The sequence below is a fragment of the Vicugna pacos genome, chromosome 21 (assembly GCF_048564905.1).
Source record: "Vicugna pacos chromosome 21, VicPac4, whole genome shotgun sequence".
NCBI lineage: Eukaryota > Metazoa > Chordata > Mammalia > Artiodactyla > Camelidae > Vicugna > Vicugna pacos.
In genome coordinates, this window is record NC_133007.1 from 3,475,465 (window position 1) to 3,502,153 (window position 26,689).

The 26,689-nt window shown below is 40.4% G+C and overlaps 1 protein-coding gene and 1 pseudogene across 1 annotated transcript in view; one reads left to right on the forward strand and one right to left on the reverse strand.

The window, feature by feature from the left end:
* Window positions 1-3,601: 3,601 nt before the first annotated feature.
* Window positions 3,602-3,838, reverse strand: LOC140688156 (reactive oxygen species modulator 1 pseudogene; annotated as a pseudogene).
* An 8,460-nt stretch (window positions 3,839-12,298) lies between these two features.
* Window positions 12,299-26,689, forward strand: part of NIBAN1 (niban apoptosis regulator 1) — a 144,720-nt gene continuing 130,329 nt past the window's right edge. The window contains exon 1 of the mRNA XM_072945936.1: window positions 12,299-12,650. Coding sequence (XP_072802037.1) covers window positions 12,596-12,650 — 55 coding nt within the window. The 5' untranslated portion in view covers window positions 12,299-12,595. The remainder of the gene's footprint in view (window positions 12,651-26,689) is intronic.

Sequence of the window (26,689 nt, forward strand, 5' to 3'; positions counted from 1 at the left end):
TAACTTGGTGCTTTGTTCCAGTCTCTCTACCTGTACTCTCTCCTAGTGCCATGGCTTTAAATATCACCTATTTACGGATGAATTCCAAATCCATTCCGCCTCTCCGACTTCTTTATCCTGAGGTCTAGACTTAACTACCATTTGGCATTTCCACTTAAGTGTTTAATAAAATTGTCAAACTTTACATGTCTAAAGCAGAACTAACCATTTCTCCTATCCTCCCAGTTTATTCTTCCCAGTCTTCCCCATCATGGTAAATGGCATCTTCACTTGCCCAAGTGCCCATCTGCATTCATCAGCACATCCTGCAGGAACTTACAAATTATGTCTTGAGTCCAGCTACTGCTCCCCTCCTCCATGGCCACACCCTGGTCCAAGTGACCGCCATCCAGCCTGGATTACCAGGACAGTCTTCCAGTCAGTCTCCAGGTTCCTCTTTTCGCCCTGGTCCTTTGTCCACATAGCAGTCTCAGTGATTTTTCTAAACTGAAAATTAGGTTATATGACTTCTCTCCTCAAAACTGTCTCATCACACTCCATAACAAAACCCAACTCTTTTTCCTGAAGCACAGGGTTCTAGGGATCTGGTATTTGTCCACCCAACCTCACTCTGTCCATTTTCTTCCCTCTTCATTCCAGCTGAAGCACTGTGGCTGTTTTTCTTTCCATCAAGCACACCAAGCTTGTTCCCGTCTCAGAACCTTTGCACGTGCACTTGGATGCGTTTCCTCCTTACGTTTGCACAGGTGTGTCCTCATCACCAGGGCTCAGCTCACATGAGCGTTATTAGAGTCTTGTGCTGAGTAATCTACTGAATCGATTGTGTCCCTCCCCATCCTCCATCATTCTCCACCACAATATTCTATAGTAGGATTTTCATAGCATCATTTATCGGGAACTAAAACCTATTTATTCGTTTGACATGTCAGTCGTCTCTTTACTGGAATGTCAACTCTAGACGGCAGAGAATTTGGCTGTCCTTTGCGCTGCTGTATTCCTATTACCTGCAGCAAGTCCAAATATTTATCCAGTGGGTGCTCCGTAAATGTTTGTTAACTCATTTCTTACCCCCATCTCTGTTTTGGGCAGTCACTTTACCTCTTCAGATCTCAGTTCCTCCAATGTGAAGATGAGGAAACTTGAAGAAAAGGATACCTGAGATTCCTTCTGGCGCAGTCTGCAAGGACTGTGTCTAATAACCCGTAGTAGTTACAGGAAAAATCTTGCTGCACCGAAGATTTTTATCTGTTGAAGAATGTTCATTTATTCATTATTCATTCATCCAGCAAGCTTTTTCTGAGCGCTGACCATAAGCCTGGCACTGTTCAAGGCACTGGAGGCCAAGTCATAGGCATTAAAACTCTGGTGCATCAGCCTCAACAGACAAACGTAGAAAACCTAGAAGGTGAATGCCATCCTCGTTTTTCAGCTGACTTTTCTACTCCTTTACTTTCATGACAGTTTTCTCAATATTGCTTAGTTTACCTCTACGGGCTCCCTTTAAGTTAAGGTTACTATCGCTCTTATGGAAGTTAATTTCCGAGAATTCCAGGATTAAGTGATACAATTTGCGTGGCTATAACTTTAATAGCACCGTGTAAAACATTGCCATTAACACTGCAGAATTCCTGCCAATCTGATTTAGTTCTAATCCAAATTCTGCCTTGCTTCCATTTAATTGCAGCGTGACCCAAACTAAAATTTTGAATTTTATGAATATAATTTGTAAAAAATGAGATTAATGAGGAACTAAATTTGTGTATATTCAGGCCGTGATCTGGAGAAGGACTGCTCATTCTTTTGCCAGAATTTGAGCCAGCTGATTTTAAGTCTGAATTGAAATTAGAGTGTATGTAGAGCCAATCATTAATCAAATGCCTAGAAATGGAAATAAATCAATTTCAAAACTGACTGTAGACAATGAAAAATGGAAAAGAAAAGCAAATTGTCCTATATTGTGGTGGCTGCCATTTGTTGGCACTGGCCACAAATCACTCACAGAAAGCAATGTCTACTTATATCTGCTTTAATCAGCTATACAAAGAGATATAGCATAGCTATAGAATATTTTCATCTTGCATACAGGCACTATATTTAAAGCCTTATGTTGGTCAAAATGCTTTTGGTTGGGAAGGAAGGCCAATTCAAACTTTACAAAAATGGGGAGAACTTGTTTCATGTAACTGGGGAAGGTAGAACTCAATGTGACGTCATCAGAGAAACCTTTTCCTTCAGTCAGAGGCTCTCCTTCCACTGGACAAATGTTCGTTGGCAGCTCGACTCAAATCCTACTAATTTATCAACCCAAGGGACAGAAACAGTCCTTTTCAATAGCCACAGTAGAGAAATGCTGGGCAAGAGCTTCACTGGCCCAGTTTGAAAACAGACTAACAAAATGTATTTCAAAGGCCTTCACGACCCTAGATTACTCTTTCTCCTTCAAAACTGTTACTCCTGCAGTGAGCTGATTTTAGCTGAATTTTAGAACTTAATCTGATTAAATGGATTCACCTTAAGGTATTTAATTTGATAGCTTTATCATTTGCAATCTAAATGAACTGACAACTGGTATAAGGTCAAAATAAGAAAAGGAATTTAAGGCAATGTGGATGAAGACAGTTTTAATCAGGTACAAGAAATCATGCCAATGTAGAAGCATATATTCTTCCCATACACAAGGCATATCAATATGGACATCTCTCCCCTGCTACCCACACTATTTGTGAGTGAAATATCTGCCCTTAGTATAGGCAGTAAGGGATGCATCGTCTTTAGAGAACAGAAAAGCAGTAATAAAACTAAATCAGCTTGCATTCTTTTTATCATCATGTACAGAAAGTCTAAACAATGTCAGTTATGTAATATCCACCCCCACCTTGATGGACCAGTTCCACTGGGGTTCCTTACCAACACTTTCAAGCATACCAGAATAGAGGTCAGAGCCCTGGCATGTTGTTTTTCACAGCCAGTGATACCTGACTAGGAGAATTAATGTGCTGGTGACTTGCATTATAAAGAAAAAGTGAACTGAGATTGTAAGAGGAAATAATCAGAAAACTATGCTTTACAAAATGGATTATAATTAATGTCAAACTGTGTGTTATAAGCAGTAAGTACAAGTTTGTAATATAAATAATTGAATTAGCACCCCCCCACCAAGTAAATTCAATAGGAAAAGTCTGTTCTGGAAGAGTAATTTATTTGTCAGCTGAGCAAAAGAAGTTTTATAAGAAATAGCTGAATGATGCCAAATGACTGCTAAACTAATTTAAGGACAAACATATGAATTTGATTTGGACCAGAGTCTCTGTCTTCCCTCCTTGCTTTGTATTCCAGGCCACACGGAGTATCACCGCTGGTCCAGCAGGTGGCACTCTCTTCTTTGTGCGCTGTACTAAGCTAACAACTTGTCCAAATACAAGCATTTAGAGCCTTTGGAAGAACGCATAGTGTCTGTTTATCTATGGCAATACTATACACTTACAGATTGTACCAGAGAAACTATGCTGATCTGTTCTTTGTCAGATTTTTTTTTAAATTTATAGTACATGGGCTGGTACTGATGGGAGTGGGTGGGTGCAGTGGGCAACTACTGCCCTCCTTAGTATCGAATGCCCATCCCGATGGCCACGAATGTGTCGAAGGTGCTACCACTCTGCATCATAGTTTTCCCGATGCTGCCCATCAGCTCCCGACCCCGCATTCTCATCCTGAGACAGGAGAAGGTGGCAAACAGCCTCGGCCATCACATTCACCTCGCAACCTATCACAAAGCCCATCTTCACGCACTGGAAGCAGTTTGGCTGGGTGGTCGTGAGGGACCCACTGCCACAGGCATCTCGCTTATGGCCTCGGTTGCGCCTGGTCTTTGTCAGACTTGAAAATTGGTACATAGACATCTAAATGCCCCATTGGTTCTAGAGCTTGTCATCCTTACTTTTAAGCCTTTATTGGTTTCTGTTAAAATACTTTGACTTCTACTCTGCATCTAAGGTCTCACACTGTGATCGAGATCTATACAAAATTGTGATCATATTTGAAAACCACATTGAGCAAAAGCAATGTTTCTCAATTAAAAAAACCCCAAAACCCTGTCTCTTTATAATACAAATTTCACACACCCCTGGAGCTCCTAAAACCCTCAAGAATCACTGATAAGCCAGAAGCTGAATTCCATCTTCTACATATTTTCTCTAGAGATTTTATCCAGCTTAGTTTTCTACAGTTTGTATTACAAAAACAACTTTTTACGTCTTTCAAATATACAATTAAAATATAACAGGCACATATTTTCCCTTTCAAAATTGATCCTAGTGCCCTGCCTCTTGGAAACTGTGATTAGCTGGTCACAAAACAAAGACACTATAATAAGCATAAGAATAAAGAGAAGTATGTGTTATTACTTCTATGCAGTTTTTTCTTCTAAATTGAAGTATAACAGGGGAAACAGTACACAGAACCTCTAATTTAATACAGGTATGTATTAAAATAAAAAAGTTCAATAAGTAAAGGAAAATAAAAACTATGAAAACTATGAAAACAGAGAAGTAACATTGATGTGTTAATAAAAACAATGAACAGTTAAACAATTAATAAAACATCTTTTCATTTATTAGCTGTTGTCATACTAGCTTCATTGAGAGAGTTAAATATGTGCTAGACATATTAATGTGTATTAAGTGCATTACATATAAGACCTTATTTAATTTCCACAGATAACCTATTTTGAAGAAAAGAAATATGAAGCTTAGAAATTTTAAGTTACGTCCCCAAATCATGAGGCAAGTCAGTATCAGAATGAGGACTGGAGCTTCTAAAGCTTATATCCCTGAAAAAGACAGAACATATTTGATTTTTACAACAATCTTGCTAGTAAGTGAAGGAACTTCATTAAAAAAAAGTTCATAAATGTCTTTCAATAGTTAACCTATCTTATACAACAACCTATAAGAGATATTGTTAATGAGATTAGGTGTCCTTAGAAATTGTACAAAGAGAAGAGGGGAAAGGAGTGTTAAGGAGAGATGGGAGGGGGCCAGAGACGAACTGATTTTACAATTTGCCTGTGGTTAGCAGAATCTTCGAAGAAGATTGTTCAATAAAGAACATAGGGAAGTTTTGTAAGCAAAATGTAATTAATCTGCAGTGTGTGCTACACAGTAAACAGGTCAGTGTCTTCAATATCTTATAAAACTCTTCAAATCAAAATAAGAAATCAATAGAAAAAAACAGAAAAGTACAAGAACAGTCAGTTCAGAAAGGAACATGTGTGGCCACAAAAATCCATGGAAAAAATAATCTTTCTCGTTAAGAATTTCAAAATTAAACAATAGAAGGTGATAACTATTTCAACTCCCAAATTGCCAAATATTAAAAGGAATAATAATAATAACCTTAGATAAACCCCTTACACTTCTTGACCTTGGTTTCCTCATCTGTAAAATGGTAATAATAATAGTGTCTACCTCAGTGGGTTTTTGTGAATATTAAATTAGACAACTGATGTAACCTAAGTGAGTGTATACTTATCAAGTCACAAGTCAAGTAATTACAGAGTTCCTACTTATATATTACAGGGCAGTACGAGATATCCGGGGAAATGGAAAGTTGAGATTGTCCCTACTCTACAGGCAGTTAAATTCCCAAGCAGACAGATGTCACTAACTCAAATCAACATGGCAAACAAGGGGTTCATAGTTCTATGACATGCAGAGAAACCCCAAAACACGTACATTTTCAAGGTACTAACTGTCTTTTAAGCTAATTTGCTCCTTTTAAAAAAGGTAATTTAAAAGAGTGAATTCTATCTCAATTAAGTTGTTAAAAAAAGGAAATCATTTTAGTATGTGAAATTTACCTGAAAGAAATGGTCCTAAGAGTATTTTAAGACAACACTGATACAATACAGAAACTAACATTGCAAAAGAAATTTTCTAAATTAGCTGATTTGAATCATATGAAAGATAATGATTCATAAGTGGTCCATAAATGATGATGGTTGATAATGGTTCATAAAGTTACTGAATTATTTGGAAACTCATTTTTAGTGTGTGCTTAATAAAATGATGCCTACACAGGATCTGCAAATATTAAATACGATGACTAAAATAATGAATTCTTTAATTTTCCCTGTAAACCAGTTGAGGAAAAAGAGCTTTATTTGTCTGTGGGGGTTAAAAGGGAGCAGAAGAGCTTTCTTAATGTAACATCAGTGATTTTAAAGGTCTAATTAAAATCCACTTTCTCTAGAAAATTGCTTTTGGTCAACACTTCTGTCCTAGCTTCCACTTCCTGAATACTTAACTATGTCCTGGGAATATGTTAAGTGCTTCACAGACTCAATCAAATTTAATTCTGATTACACTATGAGGTAAATGTTATTAGATCCATTTAAAAATAAGGAGAGAAAGAAGAAAGCCATAATTGGAAAGGCAATAACTACAATGAGTTGCAACAGAATAAACATGAAGATGTAAAAGACATCAAAATCATTAAAGGTGGGAAAGGGGAACAAGAAAATACAGATTTTTTTCTTTTTTTTTTTTTCACTCATTTTAGGATGTGTTTGAGCTTATATGACTATCAGTTTAAAGCAAACAGATAAAGTAATGGGTTAATATACTCAAAAAACAGGGTAACCACAAGTCAAAAGCATACAATAGAGTCACAAAAACCAAAAAGAAAGAAAGATAATACAGAAAAATTATCAAACCACAGAAAGAAAAAGAAAAACAAAGGAACAAAGAGGAAATACCAAATCAACTGGAAAACTAAGTTCAAAATGGCAATAAACACCATCTATCAATAATTATCATGAATGTCAATGGACTAAATCCTCCCATTAAAAGACACAGAGTGGCAGGTTGGATAATAAAACAAGAACCTATGGCATGCTACGTACAAGACACCCACTTTAGGGAGAAAGAAACACATTGATTGAAAGTGAGGGGATGGAAAAAGATATTTAATGCAAATGGAAATGACAAGAAAGCAGGAGTAGCAATACTGATCTCAGACAAAATCAACTTTAAAGCAAAGTCCATAAAGAAAGATAAAGATGAACACTATATAAAGATTAAAGGAGCAATACAAGATGAGGGTATTACACTCATTAACATATATGCACCTGATATAGGAGCACCTAAATAAATCAAATACTAACAGACATAAAGGGAGAAACTGATGGGAAAACAATCATAGTAGGAGACTTTAACATGCCATTAACATCACTAGACAGATCTTCCAGATAGAAAATAAATAAGGCAATGGAGATACTAAATGACACAATAAACAGTTGGACTTGGTTGATATTTTTAGGACATTACATGCCCCCAAAAGAGAATATACATTCTTTCAAGTGTGCATGAAACATTCTCTAGGATAGATCAGGTACTCAGGCACAAAAGAAGCTTCAACAAATTTAAGAGGATAGACATTATTTCAAGCATCTTTTCTGACCACAATGCCATGAAACTAGAAATCAACCACACACACACAAAAAAGAAAAAAAAATGACAGCATGGAGATTAAAGAACATGCTACTGAAAAAAACCAATGGTCAATGATGAAATCAAGAAATTAAAAAATACTTTGAGACAAACGACAATGAAAACACAACCACACAAAATGCAGCAAAGAGCAGTCCTAAGTTCATAGCGATACAGGACTTCCTCAAATAAGAACAATCTCAAGTAAACAACCTAAATTATCACACAAGAAAATTAGAAAAAGAAGCGCAAACAAAACTTAAAGTCAGCAGAAGGAAGGAAACAATAAAGATCAAGGAGGAAGTTAATAAAATAGAGATTAAAAAAAAATAGAAAAAATCAATCAAACAAAGACCTGTTTTATTTTAAAGAGTAAACAAAATTGGCAAACTTCTGGCCAGGCTATAAGAAAGGAAAATGGAGAGATTACAACCAAGATCACAGAAACACACAAAAAAATAAGAGAATACTGTGAACAACTATACGGAAACATATTAGACAACCTAGAAGAAACAGACAAGTTTCTGGAAAGATACAGTCCACCAAGACTGAATCAAGAAGAAATAGATCACTTGAACAGACTGATCACTAGAAATGAAATAGAATTAGCAATAAAAAAACCACCCTACAAACAAAAGTTCAGGACCAGGTGGCTTCACTAGGGAATTCTATGAAACATACAAAGAAGAACTCATACTGGTCTTCTCAAACTCTTAACAAAAGATTGAAAGGGAAAGAGTACTCCCAAACTTATTCTATGAAGCCACATCACCCTAATACCGAAACCAAAGACACTACCAAAAAATGAAATTACAGGCCTATATTGCTGATGAACATTGATGCAAAAATCCTCAACAAAAAATTAGCAAACAGAATTCAACAGCACATAAAAAGGATCATACACCATGATCAAGTTGGATTCATCCCTGGGACACAAGGATGGTTCAACACATGCACATCAATCAACATACACCACATCAACAAGAGAAAGGACAAAAACTGCGTGATCATCTCAATAGATGCAGAAAAAACATTTGATAAAATTCAACATCCATTTATGATAAAAACTCTTACCAAAGTGGGTACAGAGGGAACATAGCTCAACATAATAAAAGCTATTTATGACAAGCCCACAACCAGCATAATACATAACAGGGAAAAACTGAAAGCCTTCCCACAAAAATCTGGAACAAGACAAGGCTGCCCACTCTCACCACTCCTATTCAACGTAGTCTTGGAAGTCCTAGACACAGCAATCAGGCAAGAGAGAGAAATAAAAGAGATCCAAATTGAAAGAAAAGAGGTAAAATTATCACTGTACGTGGATAACATGATAGTATATATAGAAAACCCTAAAAGATCCACACACAAAAAAACTAGAGCTGATAAAAGAATTCAGCAAGGTAGCAAGATACAAGATCAACAAACAGAAATCAGTGGCATTTCTTTACACAAACAATGAATTAGCAGGAAAAGAAAATAAAGAAACAAACATTGTTAAAATTGCTTTCAAAACAATAAAATACTTAGAAATAAATCTGACCAAAGAGGTGAACGACTTATACACGGAGAATTATGAAACACTGATTAAGGAAAGATTAATTAAAGATGACTTAAAGAAATGGAAAGATATCTCATGCTCTTGGATTGGAAGAATCAGTATTGTTAAAATGGCCACACTGCCCAAGGCAATCTACAGATTTAAATTTCTTTGGAGGGGGAGGTTATTAGGTTCACCTATTTATTTATTACCTTTGGTGGAGGTAATGGGGATTGAACCCAGAACCTCATGCATGCTAGGCATGCACTCTACCACTGAGCTATACCTTCTCCTCAATCTACAGATTTAATGCGATCCTTATCAAATTACCCAGGACATCTTTCACAGAATTAGAAAAAATAGCCTAAAATTTAAATGGAATTATAAAAGACCCAGAATTGCCAAAGCAATACTGAAGAAAGAGAATGAAGCTGGAGGAATAACCATCCCAGACTTCAGACTACACCACAGAGCTGCAATAATCAAAACAGCATGGTATTGCCACAAAGACAGACATATGGATCAGTGGAACAGAATAGAGAGCCCAGAAATAAATCCGCATACCTATGGTCAATTAATCTTTGACAAAGGAGGCAAGACTATACAATGGAGAAAAGACAATCTCTTCAGCAAGTGGTATTGGGAAAACTGGACAGCAGCATGTAAATCAATGAAGTTAGAACGTTCCTTCACTCTATACACAAAAATAAACTCAAAATGGCTTAAGGACTTAAATATAAGACAAGACATGAAATCTCCTAGAAGAAAATAAAGGCAAAACATTCTCTGACATAAATCTTAGCAATGTTCTCCTAGGGCAGTCTACCCAGGTTATAGAAATAAGAGCAAAAGTAAACAAATGGAACCTTATTAAACTTATAAGCTTTTGTACAGCAAAGCCCACATAAGCAAAACAAAACAACAACCTATGGAATGGGAGAAAATATTTGCAAATGATGTAACTGACAAAGGTTTCATTTCCAGAATATATAAATAGCACATACAACTTAATAACAAAAAAACTAACAACCTAATCCAAAAATGGGCAGAAGACCTAAACAAGCAATTCTCCAGTGAAGATGTACAAGTGGCCAATAGGCACATGAAAAGATGCTCAGTATCACTAATTATCAGAGAAATGCCAATCAAAACTACAATGAGGTATCACCTCACACCAGTCTGAATAGCCATCATTGAAAAGTCCACATAGGATAAATGCTGGTGACGGTGTGGAGAAAAGGGAACCCTCCTACACTGTTGGTGCGAATGTAGTTTAGTGCAGGTGTTACGGAAAACTGGAGATTCCTCAAAAAACTAAAAATATTCTTACCATATGACCCAGCAATCCCACTCCTGGGCATATATCCAGAAGTAATTCTAATTTGAAAAGGTACATACACCCCAATGTTCATAGCAGCATTATTTACAATAGCCAAGACATAAAAGCAACCTAAATGTCTACTGACAGATGACCAGATGAAGAAGTCGTGGTATATTTATACAACAGAATGCTACTCGGCCATAAAAAAGAATGAAATAATGCCATCTATAGCAACACGGATGGACCTGGAGATCGTCATTCTAAGTGAAGTAAGTCAGAAAGAGAAAGAAAAATACCATATGAGATCACTCATATGGTAAAAGTAAAAAGAAGACACTATCAACTCATTTACAAAACAGAAAGAGACTCACAGACATAGTAAACAATCTTATGGTTACTGGGGGGAATGGAGGTGGGAAGGGATAAACTGGGAGTTCAAGATTTGCAAATATTAACTACTATATACAAAATAGATTAAAAAACAAATTTCTTCTATATAACACAGGAAATTATATTCAATATCTTGTAGTATCCTATAATGAAAAAATACAAAAATGAATGTATGTATATATACGTATGACTTAAACATTATGCTATATACCAGAAATTGCCACATTGTAATGATTTTACTTCAATAAAAAAGAAAAAAAAAGGAAATACATGCTGGATGATGCTAAGTTAAATGAACAGAAATAATAAAGGGTAAGATGCAGAGAGATGAGGGCTGATGTTAAAATATGGGGTTAAGAGAAGCCTCTCTGAGCTGTTAGCACTTAAGTGGAAATTTGAATGAAGTGAGAGAGTTGGAGCGTGAACTACATCAGGGAAGAGCGCCCTGGGCTAAGGAAGAGCACGTGCAAAGACCCCGAACTTGGTGTGTCCTGTTGGAGCTAAAAGGTCAGGGGCTCAAACAGCACAGGGGGAGACAGGGTGGTGGTAGACAAGAGCTAAGAGGAAGCAGGGCCTGGTGACAAACTTTGTGGCTTTTTCTCTGAAGGAGGGAGACCAGTTTGCAGGCCACTGTAATTATCCAGGTGAGAAATGATGGGGTTGATAGCAGTGGGGATGAGTAATGGCCAATTGGATATATTTTGAAAGTGGATTTGAGAGAATTTTCTGATGGATTGGAATGTGGACTGTGAGAGAATGGTGTGAGAAATCTTTGTGTTAAAATGCTAGATAATTAACTTTGGAGGGAAAAGGCTTCAAAGTCCCCATAAAGTGAACAGCCCATTTGGCCTTGGAGGTTAAGTCAACAGGAGTCACTAAAATCTGACTGCTAAGAATAGGAAGAAAAGAGCAGTGACCCTTCCACCAAGTTGGTTCTTGTCTGGGAGAAGCTGCCAAGTTAAACAGTGGTTGTGGGAAGAGAACAAATGCCTCTTCTATTTCCAGTTTGTCAAGGAGAGGAACGGACCCTCAAGGTGTAAGAATAGACTGTGATCAAGTCTCAAGAAGTTTCGGGGCTGGAGCATATTGTAGGATCCAGCCTTAACTTTCCCCTTTTTCTATTTTTTTTTCTCTTTCATTCTTCACACCCCCTCCCGCGCCCTTTCCGCCCACCCCTCCCCGCTCAACTTCATGACTGCAGGTAGGTACAGTTTACCTTCGGTTCTCAAACTCAGCAGGGGTCAGAATTACCTGGACTGCCTGTGGAAACACAGATTGCGGGGCCCCACGCCCAGAGTTTCTAATGGGGGCGGGTGTGTGTGTGTCGAGGGGTAGAGAGGGAGGGTGCCCAGATTTTGCATTTCTGACAAATTCTTAGGTGATGCTTGAGAACAGCTGTTGCTTCTTTTACCTCGTACTGGAGGGGAGGGTGTGCACAGCAAGGGGATCTTGAACTCCACCTCAAGGGATGTGAGAGGGAAGGTTTCAGCTCACAGAGGTCTCCAGTCGCCAGGGAAATTGTCCTCTTACCCCAAGGTGAACATAAGAAGCAAAAGCCATCCAACAGAAGGAGCGGGAAGTCCTTCAAGGCTAGACATCCCCGCGGAGCTCACTCAGCGGTGAAGGAGGGCGGGAAGACAGCCCCGGGCCAGCCCACGGATCCTGAGGGCGCGGACCTAGGAGGAGGCGCCCCAGAAGGCGGCGCCTCGCGGAGGAAGTTTCCCCTGCAACTGCAGAGCCCAGATCGCCGCCGCCTCCACGTCCAGGAGCGAGCAGCGGGCGCCGACGGGAGTGCCAGTGCCCTCTCCCCGCGCGGGCCGGGCAGCCGCGCGCGCAGCATCCTCCCGCACCGTCGCCATGGGCGGCTCGGCCTCCAGCCAGCTGGACGAGAGCAGGTGCTCCTACATCCGAGGTACGCCCGCCGGGGGCTTCCCGGGAGCGCGGCGCGTCCGCCCGCCCGCCCGGAGCCCGGGGCCAAGCTGGGCGCCCAGGCTCGGGCCCCAGGGGGCCCGACTAGGGCCGTGCTCGCAGCGTCCCCTCCACCGCCGCCTCCCCACCTGCGGGCGCAGGGATGCCAGGGGCGGACGGCGCCTCCCCGGTCAGGGCTCGCCCAGCCGCGGGGCAGCTCTCCGGTGCGCCCTGGCCGGGCCGGGGGACGGAGCAGCGGGGGAGCGTGGGCGGCGGTGCTCTGGGAAGCGCGGCAGGACGGCTGGGAGAGGCAGGTGCGGGCTGCGGGGTGGGGGCCCCCCCGTGTCCTCTGCTCCGCTCCGCCCCGCCTCGGTGTCCGCTCTGGACCCACCACTCATTCCCACCCCCGCCCCACTCCCCCTACCCAACCCCAACAACACCTCGCCCTCCGGTACCTGACGCTGGAGTCAGTTCTGAGCTCTTTGTGAACTTGCCGCAAAGAGAACAGCGGGGATATCCCTCGCTTCTAGCGATTTCCTAGGGGATTCCCGGCCCATAAAGCAGAATTTCCCTGCTGGTAATAATGTTGGCCTGGTTTTGTAAAATGCGGTGTCGGCCACTGCTTCACGTGAGCTTCATAATGTCACTTGTGGATGATTTCATCAGAGGCAGAAAGGACAATGTCATTACGTTCACGGGTTGTAAGGTTCTGTTCCTCTCCCTTCGTGAAGAAGGGGGTGGAGGGAGCAAAAGAGGGACATCAGCATATCGTGGAACAGTTGCTACGATCACAGATGGGGAGAAACTCACCTGGGAGACCTTCAGGGCTGTAATGCTGTAGTCAGTGTGCGGCAGAAGAAAGCAAAAACCAAGCTGAGCTGAAACTGCAGGAAATCATGATTCTTTATCTTACGGGTGTAATTGGCCTCTTTTTTTCCCTTCCCCACAAACCTTGCCCACAGCCACTACCTAACATTTGGGAGCTTACTGTTTTTCTTGTGAACTTACTGTTTTTCTGACTTTAGAAATACCTTCTAAACTAGGTGTTTTTGGGGGGGGGGTATAGCTCAGTGGTAGACTGTGTGCTTAGCAAGCACAAGGTCCTGGGTTTAATCCCCAGCACCTCCATTAAAAAAAAAACAAAAAGAAACCCAACCAGGTGTTATACTCTGGGTTTTACCCTAATTCTGTTTTTTTTTTTTTTTTAGTTCTTTCTGATACCTCTTTCTAGCCCCTGAACCATTTCCTAAGAGGAAAGCATTTATTTCATGTCCTTTTTCCATATTTGTTTTCAGTCACCACAACATTTAAAACCATTTTTAAAGGATCTCAAATCAGGGCACTTGAGAGCGATGTAATTGATTTTCCAGACTTCTGCTCTGGTGCTTTATGGATCCAGGCAGAGGATCATTAACAACCCACACTGTCAGGGGATAAAACTTGGTCAAGTATCCCTTTGCTGTTTATTTAAAATGTAGAAAAGATGGATGACTTACTTATATTTAGAAAAAGACCTAAGGTAAGCCTGCCTTCGTCTTACAAAGGTGACTACATGCTTCTTGTTTCTACCAGTGTGTAGTGGACTGAAAGAACAATGTAGTGGAACTTTGTGAGCCGGGACTTGCCTTTAGTCATTAGCAAAATATGTGCATGGCATTAAACAGAGCTGCAGCAGGGCCATCCACAGTGATCGCCGTAAGTCCAGCAATGTGAGCAGTTAGCTTGCTTGAAGAAGACGTCATGGTTACCACAATTGCTGCTCATGCCAGGACTGTGCTCGTGATAAGAAAATATGTTACCTTTTTAATTCTGAAACTAAGTTTTTACACATACAAAAATATGAGACAGCTAATGGACAAGAAGGACTTGTAATGAATGTGTGCTGAAGGCATAACACTAAGAGCAGATTGTGTGACAGCCATTGTATCCTCCAGTCTTGTTCAATTTTATCTCCTTCTTTGTGAGGGCACTTGCAAGGTATGCAGGGGCGAAGGGCAGAGGAGAGTTAATGTTAGAGCACCTCCAGAGAAAATGAGACGTTGCCTCATCTGCGAACAGTAGTCTTGCCAAAAAAGAAAAGAGCGTTGGAAAAACGCATGGTGCTGTGAATTGCTGGTGCATGAGCAAGTGAGGGTCATGAGCCTGTGATTTCCTGATGGTTTTGAAGCCCCAGATCTCGGGAAAAAGCCCCACAACACTGTCTTCTCTGCTTTTTGCCCATCCTTCAGTCCATAAATATTCTCAAGCTTTGATTTAATTATAAGCAGTACAGTTGAAAGTGTGACAGTAAAGTTTAAATACAACTTTATGACCTTTCTCATAAAGGAGCTGCCAGTGAAATATTATAGATTTGAAAGTTCCTGTAGCTGGGACAACAGATTTCTTTCAAGCTTAATCAACTTCGCCGCTGTGGAGAACAGCTAGTCACCATGTTTGCAGTGAGGTTTTTAAACTTAATCTTGTATGTGTGACAAGCAGCCATTCTCTTACTGTGCTAATGATTCTAAATCCGCATTTACTTTTCACCAAGTTATTTAACAGCTATCATTTGGTTCGTGTGCTTCAAGTCTTTGTGTTAATAGTGATCCTTGTCACATGGATGTTTTCAAAGTACCTTATTTCTTAAGATTTATTAAATCTCTAGGTAAAGGGGTAATCAGACTGTTACGGTGTTAACTTCGTTTGTAAAGAAGTTAGTTCTGAAAATTACTGTCACACTCATGCTTCTTAACAACTGAACACATTTTTGGGCTTGGGTCCAGAAATCTTTCAGTAACTTCCCTTGATAAGATGTTTCTATTAATAAATAATTCTGAAACCAGCTTGTAATCATACGGGCAGTGTCATCTGTTAGCCTAGAGGGTGCATTTAGCAGTGACCTAAAAGGGTCTTTAATGAGAAAGAAAGCTCATTTAATCCAGGCATCAGTGGTCAGTTTAGGACACTCTTCTCTTTTTCTGCCATGTTTTCTTTTTCTTTTTAAATATTTGGTATCTCTAAAAGTGAACCACAGCTTCAAAAAAACAGTGTGTTCCTGTTTAAGCAGTAATTTTATTTCCTTTTAAAAAGTACCACTGAATTGTTAGTGAATCAAAAGAAAACAAACTTGAAACACCCACATAAGTCTTGTGAGAGGTCAGAAAAGTACTGGAAAATCGGTGCTGTCGCTGAGAGCGGTGGGTACACAGGTTCTCGGGGGGAGGGGTGCTGGGGGTCACCTCCAAGGCCTGGTAGCCCCAAATAGCAGTTGGGAAAACTGTCCTTTCCTAGCCTTACTATTACAGAGCCAACCACACCTAACCTGTAAAGGGCCCCATGGCTTCCTCGGAAATGCTCATCAGCGATCTGATGCTTATGAAAAGTAAGAATGAGTTTCAGCTTAAAAACAACAAAGGAATTTTGGTTTTTTTCTCTCAGAGGAATTTTCTCATATTTATGAGTTGACTTGAGTGACAGCATATAGAATGTATGCGGATCACAGTGTCTGGAGTGAGGTCTCCCTAGGCCGGGTGAGTGGAAGACGGAGTTCACAGTCTGCTCAGCCTGGATGTATGTTACTCGTCCACACACTTGCTTATTCTTCAGTTATGATTTGTCCACAGGGGGTGGGCGTACGAACTGGTGTGATTTGTCTGAATAACTATGACAGTGTAATCCTGTAGTTCAGTTTATCTGGCTGGTAATAATCCGGCTGACCTTTGAACACCACGAGGCTAGGGATGCCGACCCTCTGTGCTGTCGGACACCTGCGCAGAACGTACAGTCGGCCTTCTGTAACGATTCCTTGGTGTCCGCGGGCCCACGCCCTCAGCACCCCGCCGCGGACCTGTGGAGCCCTCACCTGTGCTTTTCGCCTTTGTGTTGTACTGGGTGGAATGTTAGGGTACAGAGTGTGGCAGACACTGTTGGATGCCAACCCGGCATCCTTCCCGCATTCCTCCTCCGTCACAGAACCCCAACGTGTTTGGGTATTGAACCTCCTCCATGCAGCCCTCTGTTTCAGAGAGGCTGCCCCCACTCTTGGCTTTGGGGGGGTGGGTGCTGATCAGCCCATAGCTGTCATGGCGGTGCGTTCTTGTCCGTGATTACAGCTGACCCTTGAACAACATGGGTCTGAACTGCGTGGGTCCGCTTATAGGCCGACTTTTTTCCGATAGTAAATATTACAGCACTGCATGAGCCGCGGCTGGTTGAATCCGGGCACAGGGAGCCAGAGATGTGGGGGAAGCACAGTTACAGAGGGCCGACTGCACGGTGGGTGGGTGCCCCTCACCCTCCCCTCTCCTCTGTGCTGTTCAAGGGCCAGCTGTATACAGGGCATGGGACTGTGGTGCAATCTCACCGCTGAAGCTCGAAGGGAAGTTTGCTGGCTGCTTAAAGTTTTCTTCCCTTTTTAAAAGGAGGCCAAGGGAAGACGTGCATTTTTCCTCCCCTCCTTTTGGGTTTTGTTACATCTGAAGTGTGGTGCCTGGAACTGCTGTTTTGCTCTTGGTGCGCGGGAGGGGAGCAGGCTTAAAGCCGGAGCCAGCAGCTGGAGCGCCGCCAGGCGCAGGTAGCCGCAGGGAAGGGCGGCGGGGCCCTGACAGACCTCGCTGATCACAGGTTTTAACCAGGAAAACTGCTGCAGGGTGGGAAGTTCTGGGGCAGTGATGACTTTCTAGTACCTTCAGTCTTTGTGGATGGAAGTCAATACTTTGGGAATTTAATGTGAATTGAGTTTTTTTGGATTCATCAGTAACAAAGACACTAGGCTGAGACAAATCAGCGTTTTCTCCTATTCCTGTGGAGAAAACAGCGACCTCTCTTGGTCCCAGTTCATGCTTTGATGAACTCAGAGAGTCAGATGCTCCATCAGATCTGATCTTGATGAAGCCTTTTTTTTTTCAGTGGACACTGACTTCAAGAGGACCACTTCATCAAGGCCGCTTTAGTAATAGTAACTCTTAGAATGACAAGAGTGATTTTTATTTATTTTATTATTCTATTCATTTTTGCTGTGGACTACTGAAGGGATTGTGGTTTTTACTCTGCGGTAAGCTCTGGGAAGACCTGAACTGGGTTCCCAGGTGGAAACTGGAGCACAATTTGTGACAGTGGTTTCTAATTCAATTAAAATAAACGTGCTGTGAAAGTTTTACAAAATAGGCAGTGTGCATTATGGCAGTGAATTTTAGTCTCCTAATCAGAAATTTAAATTATTTTTGTCAGTGAAGCTAGCTAACACCATTTTAAGTTAAAAAAAAAAAGGTATGCACAGCACTTCGTGAGATGGAACATGAAGTCAGAGACAGTAATGAAAAGCAAGACAAAAGAATAAAAGAACACAGTTCATCTGCTACAATCTGTTTAAAGAACTTCAGTAAAACATATGACACGAGGGCTAGGATTCTAATAGTTCCAAATGAAAATACACACACACACACAGCCCCAAATGCAATACAGATTTTGTCTTTGAAACTGGAAAATTCATTTGAAAGGAGACTAGCAAATTTCTGCCAATAAATGCAAGCCAGCTTATAAAAGTTCCTCTTTTTTTTTTTGGTGCTACAGGTTTTTTCTCACTTAGAAGAGGGAAAGATTTAGACATATGAAAGCAATTAATTCATATTTGCAAACTGCAAGGTCTAAGACCCAAAGTAGTTTATGTCTCTGTGCCTGAACTTGTTTGCATGCTGTTGTACATGGGGTTAGAATTTATCGATAGTTTGTTCTAGGAGCCCAGAAGTGACTGTCAAAAAGTCCACAGTCTGAAGGAATTTTGGAAGAAGAGTAAAGGTCTCTATGCCAAACCATGTGGATTTTTTCTTTCTTTTAAAAAATTATTTAAAAATAAAACATAGGCTCAAAAACCAAGCAAAACAAATGCATACCTTGGTGCAGGCAAATATCCTGTAGCCATCGCCCAGGTGAAGAAATGGGAAGAACTTCACTAGCCATCCCAGAAGTCTCCATGTGCCCCCGTCCCATCCTAGACCCCTTTGTCTCTCCCAAAAAAACTACCCCCAGAGATACTGGCTCTTGGAACAACTATTTATTTGCTCACAGTTCTGCATCTGCCCTGGGTTCAGCTGGGGGGTGTTACCTCATATCGCTTGGTTGTCATTCATGTGGCAGATTGGCTGGTGGCCGGTCTCAACCTCGGTAAGCTTTCTGTCTCTCCACGTAACCTTTCTACATGGTCTCTCCAGTAGAGTCCTGAACTTTTAAAATGCTAGATTAGAGTTTTCAAGAATGCAGAAACTTCTAGAAGCTGCCAGGGTTTCTTATGGCTTAGCCTTGGAACAGCACAGTATTCCCTTGCCACATTCTCCTGGTTAAAGCAAGTCTCAGCGCCAGGTCAGACTCAGGAGGAGGGGATTCCACAAAGTCGTGAATACCTCGAACTGTGGTTTGTTGGGGGGGCTGCCATTGTAGATATTATAGTTCAGTCTTGCTCACTTAAAAACTATTTCTTTTAAGTTTCTTTTAATCTACAGGTTTCCCTTACATCTCCGACTTTTTGCTTGCAAATTATCTGTTGACAGATCTGGGCTATTGGTCACGTAGGGTTTTCCACAGGCTGGAATTTGCCCATGGTGCAGTTCCACACATTTTCTCCAAAGTGACAGAGGGATAGTGAAACGTGATCAGACTCAAGATGAATGCTTTTGTCAAGGCTGTAGGTGGTGCTGTGTTCTTCCCTGGGAGACACCTAACATCTGGTTGTCTCTTTCTGTGATGTTAGCAGCCATTGCCAGGACCTGTTAATTCACTGGGTTGAAATATGGTGATATTCTAATCGTGACATTTTGTTTTCATTTACTAGCTGGGATAACTTCATAAGGTGATTATTTACTGTTTGGTTACTTCATATTAGTTCATATAGGAAAGGCTGGATGAAAAAACGTGTGCTTTCTTTTGTTTACCAGTTTTTAAAGTAATTTGTTAGTTTTCTGTCATTCCCCTGAAAATGATCAGATAACTTAAAAATATCATTATGAACTCATGAATTTCATTATAATTCTTATCCTTATTGAAGCTCAAATTTCCCATCATTGGCAAGGAAAGCCTCTTCAAGTTGGCCCCTGAATCCTTTTGAAATCGCTCTAAGAGTATACGGTAGCTTCCTTATCTTCTGGTAGGTCAAGATGTTCTAGGTTCACCATGTTTATTTCCTTTCCCAGATCTGGGAGAAGCCACATCTATACGAATCCCTGATGTCTTTTAAGTGGGAAATGGTATTCAAGATGACAGCTTGGGTGTAGGCAGGCTCCTTGCTGTGACTGGGTTGGCTCTTGCTTTTGAACCTTTTTAGTGACAGAACTTTGAAAACATATATGTTCGCTACCTTATATTTATGTCTCTATTTCTTGGTTCTCAAAGGCACAAGGGATAGTAGAATTAAATAGCCCTAAATTCGTATTTTCTTTGTCCCACCTAGCACATTCAGCAGTCTCAGACACTAATGCGGATACTACCACCATCAATTATTTGTGGAAAACCGATGAACAAACTGTTTTGAGAATCAGAAACAACATTTTTGTATATCCTGATTCTCCTCCAATTTTATTTTATGATTTTACTGTGTCAGAGCATATAACCGTTCTGTTCTCTTTTCTCATTTATTCTTTGTTTCCCAAGTAAGTACTGTTTGATGCATCAGCCCTTATGTTGATGTCTCTTTGGCATTTGAAGCTCATTATCTACTAGATTTATCAAGAAGAGCTCACGGGAACATGAAGAAGCATGAACACAGGACTAGTTCCGCGGCTCAGTAGTCTCAAGGTCAGGTTATTTTTATCTTTCTGCTGTCTGTGGGCTGGCTCTCTGATGGTTGCAAGATGACTGCATAGCACATTTTTAAGTAAAGCAAAGTCCCAGAGGCTGAGAACAGGGCTGTGTATTCTTGAGTCTCTTCATAATAGCAAACCTTCCCCAGATGTTTTCCTGGCAGATTTCCCTTTACAGCCCACCAGTCCTAATTAGGTCACACGTTCCTTCCTAAGCCATCACTGGCAAGAGATGGAATTATCCTGATTTGGTTAGACTAATCCAGAGTCGCCCCTGGCTGGGACTAGGGCCAGTCTTCCTTGAGGCACACGGCTATAAGGGTACCTGAACAAAGGCACGTTCACCTGGCAAAGAAGAGGCGTGAATGGCTATTAAATGGTAGGTAACCAACCTTACAAGTTTTGGTAGAAGGGAATAAAAAGGATACTGAGACAGAAAACTGATGGTAGTAATAGGGTAACGAGACGAAATATACTTAAGATACAGTGGTCATGAGGATGATAAGTTGCTGTGCATGTGAAGAACCAGGGAAAAAGTATTTTGAGTAGAGAGGACAGAGTACAGAAGGGAGAAGGAGGGGATGGAACTTGAAGGAACTGAAGAAAGGGTAAGGCTGGAGTGTAGTGAGCAAGGGGCAGAGGGTTTTGATGGAGGGGCTCCCTCACAGCACTTACTACTTACAGGCATATGATATGTTTATTTGTTGATTTTTTTATTGCCTGCCCATTTACCACTTTGACTTCCATGAAAGCAGGGTCTTTGTTTTGATAAATCAGTGTCTGGTGCCTGGTTTGTTATCAATAAATATTTGCTTGATAAATAAATGGAAGGAGAAAAAATTTTTGAACTATAGTGAATGTCCTAAGCAATAATAGAAGTATTGAGTTTGGAAAACAAGTTAAGGATGTAAGGAAGAAAGAACACGTAATAGGATAAGAGATATCTCTTGGAAATTAAAAATCTAAAATTGAAAGTTTAAAAAAATCCAGTTGGTGCTTTGGAAAATACAGTTGATGAAATCTTGCAGAAAATAGAATAAAAAGATCAAAAGATGGAAAAAAGAAGAAGCAATATTTTAAAAAATTAAGTTAAAAAAATTAAAGGGTCAATCCAAAAATTTCAATACCCAACTCAGAAGTCCCAAGAAATAGAGAACAAAGAAAATGAAGTGGAGAAAATCAGCAAAGAAATAGTACAAGACCATTTTGTAGAACAGAAGATCGTGTGTGTCTGGATTTATAGAGCCAGACAGCTCCTAGAGCACATCTAGGACTGGGAATGGTTCATATTCCGATCATCCAAAGTAGAAAGACCTTGTAATGCCCAGAGCGTTGTATGGAGTCCTTAGTAGCAGTGAGCAGAAGTACAGCCCGAGACTTTAAGACTGGTCTGCACCTGCTCCAATGACAAATGTAAAAGCAGTCTTCAAAAGGATCAAACAGATCCAAAGCAACTCAACTGCATGCCTGAACAAAGTCCAGCATTCTTTATAGGAATATAATAAAATACACATTCAGCAATGTTAAGTTCGCAATACCGAGCATCCAATCAAAAGTTATCAGGAAAATGAAGAAGCAGGGGAATACCCATAACTCAAAGGGAAAAAAAATCCATCAATAGAAACAAACTTAGGAATCACAGACATGATGAAACTAGCAGACGAGGATGTTAAGACAGCTTTTATAAATATGTTCCATATGCTAAAGTAGAGGAAAACATGACCACAATGAGGACAGAAATGGAAGCTAGAAATAATAATTCTTGTCTCCTGTCTTTAGGAAAGAGCAACATGAATACTGTGTTTTTGAAGTGTGTTGGAACATCTGTTGGAACTGGAATGTAGCTGTGTGTTCTCAGTAGATCTGGGAGAGGAGCGGAGCAGGTCTCCGTGAAGAACTGCTGACAGGGGGCTGGCTTGGGGCCAAGACAGATGAGCAGGAGCAACTCAGAAGTGAAGGGAAATTGTGCATGTTCTTTCAAAAAGACATCTTTTAGTAGTGATCACACGCCATTACCTCTGGGGCTCAACACGGGGCAAGTGACAGCTTCTGTGATTAGCTCAAAAGAATTTTGAGCTTTTCCCCAATTTGGATTGAATGTGTTTGTTTTAAAAGTTATTTACTATGTAAGTAATGTTGAGTGAGTTAGCTAGATATTGAGTAATTGCCTAAACAAAACAGACGTAGGCTTGGAGTTAGAATAAAGATGAATTTTACTAGCAACCACGACAAATGTGTAATATCTAGAGTATCAACATTTCAAGTGGTTGGAGGATTAAACTAGTAACATTAATTGAAACGTACTGTTTAAACTTAAAGTAAATCATTTTAGAACACAACCAAGACCTGTGCATGTCAACTGGGATCTCACTTCTTAACTAAAAATGCAAACTGCTCTGAGGAATAATAATAATAAGAACAGTAAACCCTAACATTTATTGGGTGCCGACTATGTCCCAGGCAAGTCAACGTCTCAGAGAATAAGTAACAGGATATCAGATGTTCTTCCAGAAATTCCAAGTCTTGTCCACACAGCCTTTTATCTAATGGAAAGGAGCACAAAGCTGCTAAGAGCTGAACAGAGACATAGTCCCTTAAATGTGATATACCAGCAATGTACCCCTTGGTATAAACTGAAACATTTACTAAATCCTTGATTCCATATCTGAATTCTAAAATGATTTGACCATTTTCTGAAGTGAATATTTTCAGTGGATGAGGTTATAAATAACTTAATTCAAAAATTAAATGTCAGCAAAACATAATATGAAATTTACCAATAAGTGAAAGCAGACATAGTATTAAGTCACTTTAAATTAACTTTAGCAAAATGGTACCTTTAATCAACTCCTTAATTTTAATTTTGTCTTTATCTTTTACTTTGTTATATGTCCGTTTATGATTTTTTAAAATTTATTTTTTATTGAGGTCACATTAGTGTATAACGTTATGTAAGTGTCATGTATATAATAACATTATATTTTCTACTTTTGTATACATTACAGCGTGCTCACTACCAAACCTTTAGTTTCCATCTCTCACCATGCAGTTGACCCCCTTTGCCCATTTCATACCCGTCCCTACCCCACACCATCTCTTCCCCTCTGGCAATCACTGCTATGTTCTCTGTACCTACATGTTTAGTTTTGCTTGGTTTGTTCATTTATTTTGATTTTTTGTTTGTATGTTTTTCAGTTCCACATGAGTGAAATCATGTGATATTTGTCTTTAACATTTCACTTAGCATAATGCTCTCCAGGTCTATCCATGTTGTTGCAAATGGCAAGATTCCATCTTTTTTATGGCTGGGTAATATTCCATTACACACGTGCCCACACATACACAGAAATACGGCACATCTTTATCCATTCATCCGTCGATGGGCACTCAGGTTGTTTCCAATCTTGGCGGTTATACATAATGCTGTAATGAACTAAAGGGTGTATATATCTTTTCAAATTAGTGTTTTCATATTCTTTGGATAGATACCCAGAAGTGTGATACTGGACCATATGGTAGTTCTGTTCTTAATTTTTTGATAAGGCTTATACTGTTTTTCATAGTGGCTGTAATTTTAAAAGAAAGTATTTATATTTGGGAAGTAGGCACAACAGACTCATAACTGGAGCTTTCAGCTTTGAAAACCAGGCAAGATAATCTGCTGTGGACCTGCTGACTCTGAAGCTGGGTTCTCTGCAGAGTCTGGATCTGTCAGTGGGCTGCATTCGGTTTCTCGTATGTAAGATGGGACAGCAGTAGGCCCAGTGACATCAAAGAAGGTCAGAAACGAAGGTCATGTAATTGCGGAATCTCCTAGTCCTGCCGTCATGCTAATCAGTTTGCTATTTCCTACCAGGAGCAGCATCTGACATTCCCAGAGTAAATAACTGGCTTTCAGGGACTGCTGAATCATGCCTCTCTCACACATTCGTCCTGTGGGCTGATTAGCGTTTCAGAGCGTTTAAACACGGCGCATCCACAGAAGCAGTGGCGTTGTAACTTGTTGCTACACTCAGTATTGTAATTAGTACTAATTAGGTTCTTTTCAACAGCTTGTTGAATGTACAAATTACTTCATCTAAGCTATTCTGCTTTACTTATTCATTATGAAAAAGTCAGACATGATGGTTTAAATGGGAGCCTTTAAACAACTATTCTTATGATTTTGCACACACCCCTCCCCTCCAAGCAGGGGAGACAAGACACCTTTCTAGGGCATGTCACGGCGGGGACAGGCCCGGTGGTGTGCCAGGAGCCAGTTCAGGCTGGCTGGAAGCACCGAATCGAAGCCTCCTTCCTAATTCAGGGCTCAGTGACGTCACATTGGTGGTTTGAAATCAGCCATGGTGGGTCTTTTTGGGTTTTTTTTGAGATCCAGTTTACCAGCATGTCACTGCCAGTGCCCTTCTCTGCAGTGTGTGGTGTCTGGTCACAGTTGTAACCAATCAGCATTGGCCTAAAGCCAGATTTCAGTTATACGTTGATCACAATGGGCTAAGTGCTGAAACTAACACTCTTCAAATCTCAGTGGCTTGACATGACAGCAACTTATTTCTCACTCTTTACAATCCAATGTTGATTTGGTGTGGGATAGAGAATGAGGCTGGGGTCATTCAGGGACCCAGACTCTTCATCTAGTGCCTTGTGCCATGGACTCTTGACATCCTGGTGAAGCCTATGGACGCTTTCTGGGAATAACATTTTTAATAAAAAAAAGATACACAGGCTTACAGAAGAAACCAATTGTGTTGAAATTCACATATCAAAATTAAAGTCTGTGATGTGATAGTGTATGTGTTTATTTATGCATTCAGTGGCAAGTTCTCGTGGTGGGGCTAAGACCTGCTGTCACTTTGATGAAGTGCTGTTGTCTGATACGCGGTAAATGGAACGTGCTCTGAACGCATCTGTGATCTCTGCTGAGGACGAGGGCGCCAGTACTGTTAAATTCTACTGTGGTTTGCCTACATGCACAATTGAATGAAATGCTGAATCTGAGTTGGCAATTAATAAAAATAAAGATGTTACTTCCCCCTGTCCAACTTTCGGACTCCCTGAATTCTCCCTGAAGATCCCACAAAGATGCACGGACTCCAGATTAGTGGCTCCTGATCTGGAGGCTCCATTATTCTGTGGCCACAAGCACCTTAACTGGATATTCTGCGAGCCCTCTGAACTTGACTGTTGAGCACTTGAAATATGGCTAGTCTGAATTAAGAAAGGATGCAAGTGTAAAACCCCGGGCTTTGATGACGTAGTACAAAGGAAAGAACATAAAATATCTCAGTATAGTGACTTAATAGCAATTACATACTGAAGAGGTACTGTTTTGGTCCTGCTCAGTTAAATACATATGTAAATAAGATTCATTGCCATTCTAAGTGAAGTGGGCCGGAAAGAGAAAGAAAAATGCCATATGACATCATTTATATGAGGAATCTGAAAAATAATATAATAAGGACACAAATGGATTTCTTATTATTTATAACTTAGATGATTAATTTCTTGAATATGTGTAGGCACATCTGACTGTCCTTTATGACTGGATTACCACATTCTGCTGATTCTTATTTTGTAGTTGGCTTTATTCCTTTGATAACTATGTAAGGTTAAAGAGCTAAAGCTCTAATCTGTTCTTAGAAACAATGAGCAGTACAGATAAGTGAACTAAGAAATACGCAGTGTACTGTACATGTATTTACATGCAGTATAATGTATGTGTGAAAACTGTAGTCATTATACCTAATAAAACTGAAAAAAATTTAAAAAAGAAAACAAAATCAGCACAAGAAAAAAATTAAATAGAAATAAAATTAATCCAATCTGTTTAAAAATTTTAATGTGCTACTAGAAAACTTTAAATTACATCTGAGGCTCGTGTCTGTGGCTCACAGGTTTCTTTCAGGCTCCTGCTCTTAAATAAAGATTCATGGAGGATTCACAGAGCTGCAAGGGACTTCAGAGACAAGCACCTAATATAACCCCTTTACTGTGATCTGAGAGGCTGAGGGAGTTGCTCCTGTCTGCATAGCTATGATGGCAAATACAGGACTGGAACTCATGTCTCCACGCTCCTGGCACAGAGCTTTTCATAGTCCATGGTATTTCAATCAGAACAAACCAAAACTCTCTCAGCTTTATGTTTCCAGGCCGCAGCAGAATATACTCTAATTCAGAGTTATACAAAAAGTCCTGAAAATGGCAAGTTTGTTTTTCAGTCTGATGTATTATTCAGCCCTAGGTTTAAAACTTAAGTACAGCTTCCGCTTGTTAC